At 59.5% G+C, this 2,314-nt stretch overlaps 1 protein-coding gene across 1 annotated transcript in view; it reads right to left on the reverse strand.

The window, feature by feature from the left end:
• Nucleotides 1–1,006: 1,006 nt before the first annotated feature.
• The window catches only part of SECISBP2 (SECIS binding protein 2), a 41,300-nt gene continuing 39,992 nt past the window's right edge, over nt 1,007–2,314 (reverse strand). Inside the window, exon 17 of the mRNA XM_077759333.1 lies at nt 1,007–1,141. Within this exon, the coding sequence (XP_077615459.1) occupies nt 1,007–1,141 (135 nt within the window). The remainder of the gene's footprint in view (nt 1,142–2,314) is intronic.

The raw sequence follows: 2,314 nt of genomic DNA on the forward strand, positions 1-2,314 counted from the left end.
TGTGTGTGTAGGAGGCCGAAGGGCCGTCTGCTTCCTGCGACACCGTCTGCACTGCACAGGCCGCCGTGTCGCCTGTGGCAGTAGCCTCTGCTGGGAAAGTGGCATCATGAGGCCACGCCCAGCATTAGATCACATGGGAAGAAGCAAACCTCTAGGGAGCCGGATGTAGCGTTAAAACCTCACTGCTCAGGGGCGCCTGGGTGGCTTAGTGAGTTAAGCGTCCGACTTTCGCTTAGGTCATGATCTCGCGGTTCGTGGGTTTGGGCCCCACGTCGGGCTCTGTGCTGACAGCCAGCTCGGAGCCTGGAGCCTGTTTCAGTCTGTGACTCCCTCTCTCTCTGACCCTCCCCTGTCTCTCTCATGCTGTCTCTCTCTCAGAAATAAATAAACAAACAAACAATATAAAACCTCACTGGTCTGCCTCAGCCTCCCTTCCCTCCCTGAGCTCCATGGGCCCAGGGCCCTGCATCCCCTATTGAAATATTTCAATTTAACTTTCCCCTTATAAATTAATTCTGGAACCTTCTCTCCCCATAATCTGATTCTCAAACCCGCGACCACAAACTTGGGACATGCTGACACGGGGCAGCAGGAGGGCCCTGCCCACACAGCTCCTCCCAGCCCCCAAGGGACAGGACTGAGGGCCTGGGCAGCCTCATCGCATGTCCCCCCCCCCGGCCCCCCCCCACNTCAGCACAGGGCTCGATCCCGCGAACCAGGAGATCACGACCTGAACCAAAATCAAGAGTTGGTCGCTGAACTAACTGAGCTCCCGGTGAAACAGCTCAGGACGAGAACAGAGAGCAGGCACGCTAGGAATGGCAAGCGTCCAAACGACAGGACAGACTGGTGTCTGGCACACACACCACCCCGTCCACACCACATGCCATTTCTGACCCCACTCGCTCTGGTGTGCTCACCACAGGCCACCGCCTCTTAGGCGCAGCGTCTGATGTGACGGACCTCCCCTAAAGGCACCTGCAAAGCCCAGGCGGCCGGCCCGGGGCTAAGCTGAGCACCAGACGGCGAAGCCCTGCCATGCCTGTGCCGCCTGCTGTGTGGCAGCGGAGAGGCAAACCCGGCCCTGCCATTCGAACAGCAGCACCGCGGGGCTCGGGCCCGGCCGCAGGAGCCGCACAAGCTTGAACGGCCAGAGGCACAGGGGTCTTAAATCATCGCTCTTTATTCCAAATAAATATGCCCTCCTGCAAGAGAGCATGAGGGCGATACCCTGCTGGCCTCCCAGCCAGAACCCACATTCACAACAGGTTCATTAACCAGAGACAGAAAGGAGCTGTAGATCATCAAAACTGAAATTTAGGAACCTCCATATACATTGCTTCTTGGAAAAATAAAGACAAAAAGGAGTAATTCATGTCAAAAGATCACAGGTTAAAGAACCAATTTTCCCTCCGAGGCTCATCTGTAGCAAATCCTCCAAGTATCCCCAAATCTTCCAGTCAAAAAGCCAGGTCCCCAGAAAGCCCCTGCCTCTGACTGGCGCTGCCCGCCTGGATGCTCCCCTGCGGCCGTGCCGGTCAGCGGCCACGACCTCGCACGGACGAACATGGCTCAGCTCAGCTCCGCTGCATCAGAGGGGCTCCTTCACAGCACAGGACTCCGAGCAGCACACGGTCTTTCCAGACTCCATGTGCTCACAGACCCGAAGCCGCAACTCCAGAACTTCTGGAAAGGCCCCCACTGGCACACCCGAGTGCCCGGTCCCCGGGTGCACAGCTCAGCTTCGCCTCCCAATTAAACAGCCACACAGAATACATCAGGTCAACGAGGAACTGAGAAGGCCCCAAAGTCTTCCACAACCCCCTCCGCACCCCAAATCCCCAGCGCACCCCATGAAGTCTTCCTACAGGTTCAGGTTCATCATCTGCGAGGTCGAAGCCTCTAGTGAGTCCTCCAGCTCCAGGGCACACCGACTGTAGGCTTCCAGGTGTTTTCTCCAGATTTCCACTGGAAAGGAGAGCGCGGCACAGCTGAGGGGCACACGGACGCACAGGACCGTCCCCACTGAGAAGCGTGCTGCCCGGGGCTCGGTCCCTGCGCAGGCCTGGCGCGGACTCCCCCCACCAGCCCTCAGCGCACACTCTGGCCTTGGGGCAGCGCTGTGCCCGCGGCCACTCTCTGCTCAGGTGCCGTCTGACCCGAGGTCTGTGTGAGACCAGGGCTCGGGACACCAGGCGGGACCCAGGCCGGCCTTCAGTAGCAGGCCCTGCCTCGGGGTGGCCGCACTGCACCATCATCCCGGGCGCCCCCCCGCCCCCCGCAGCACTCACTGTAGTGTGGCTCGTCTGTCCCG

The sequence above is a fragment of the Crocuta crocuta genome, unplaced genomic scaffold, assembly GCF_008692635.1.
Source record: "Crocuta crocuta isolate KB4526 unplaced genomic scaffold, BGI_CrCroc_1.0 scaffold41, whole genome shotgun sequence".
NCBI lineage: Eukaryota > Metazoa > Chordata > Mammalia > Carnivora > Hyaenidae > Crocuta > Crocuta crocuta.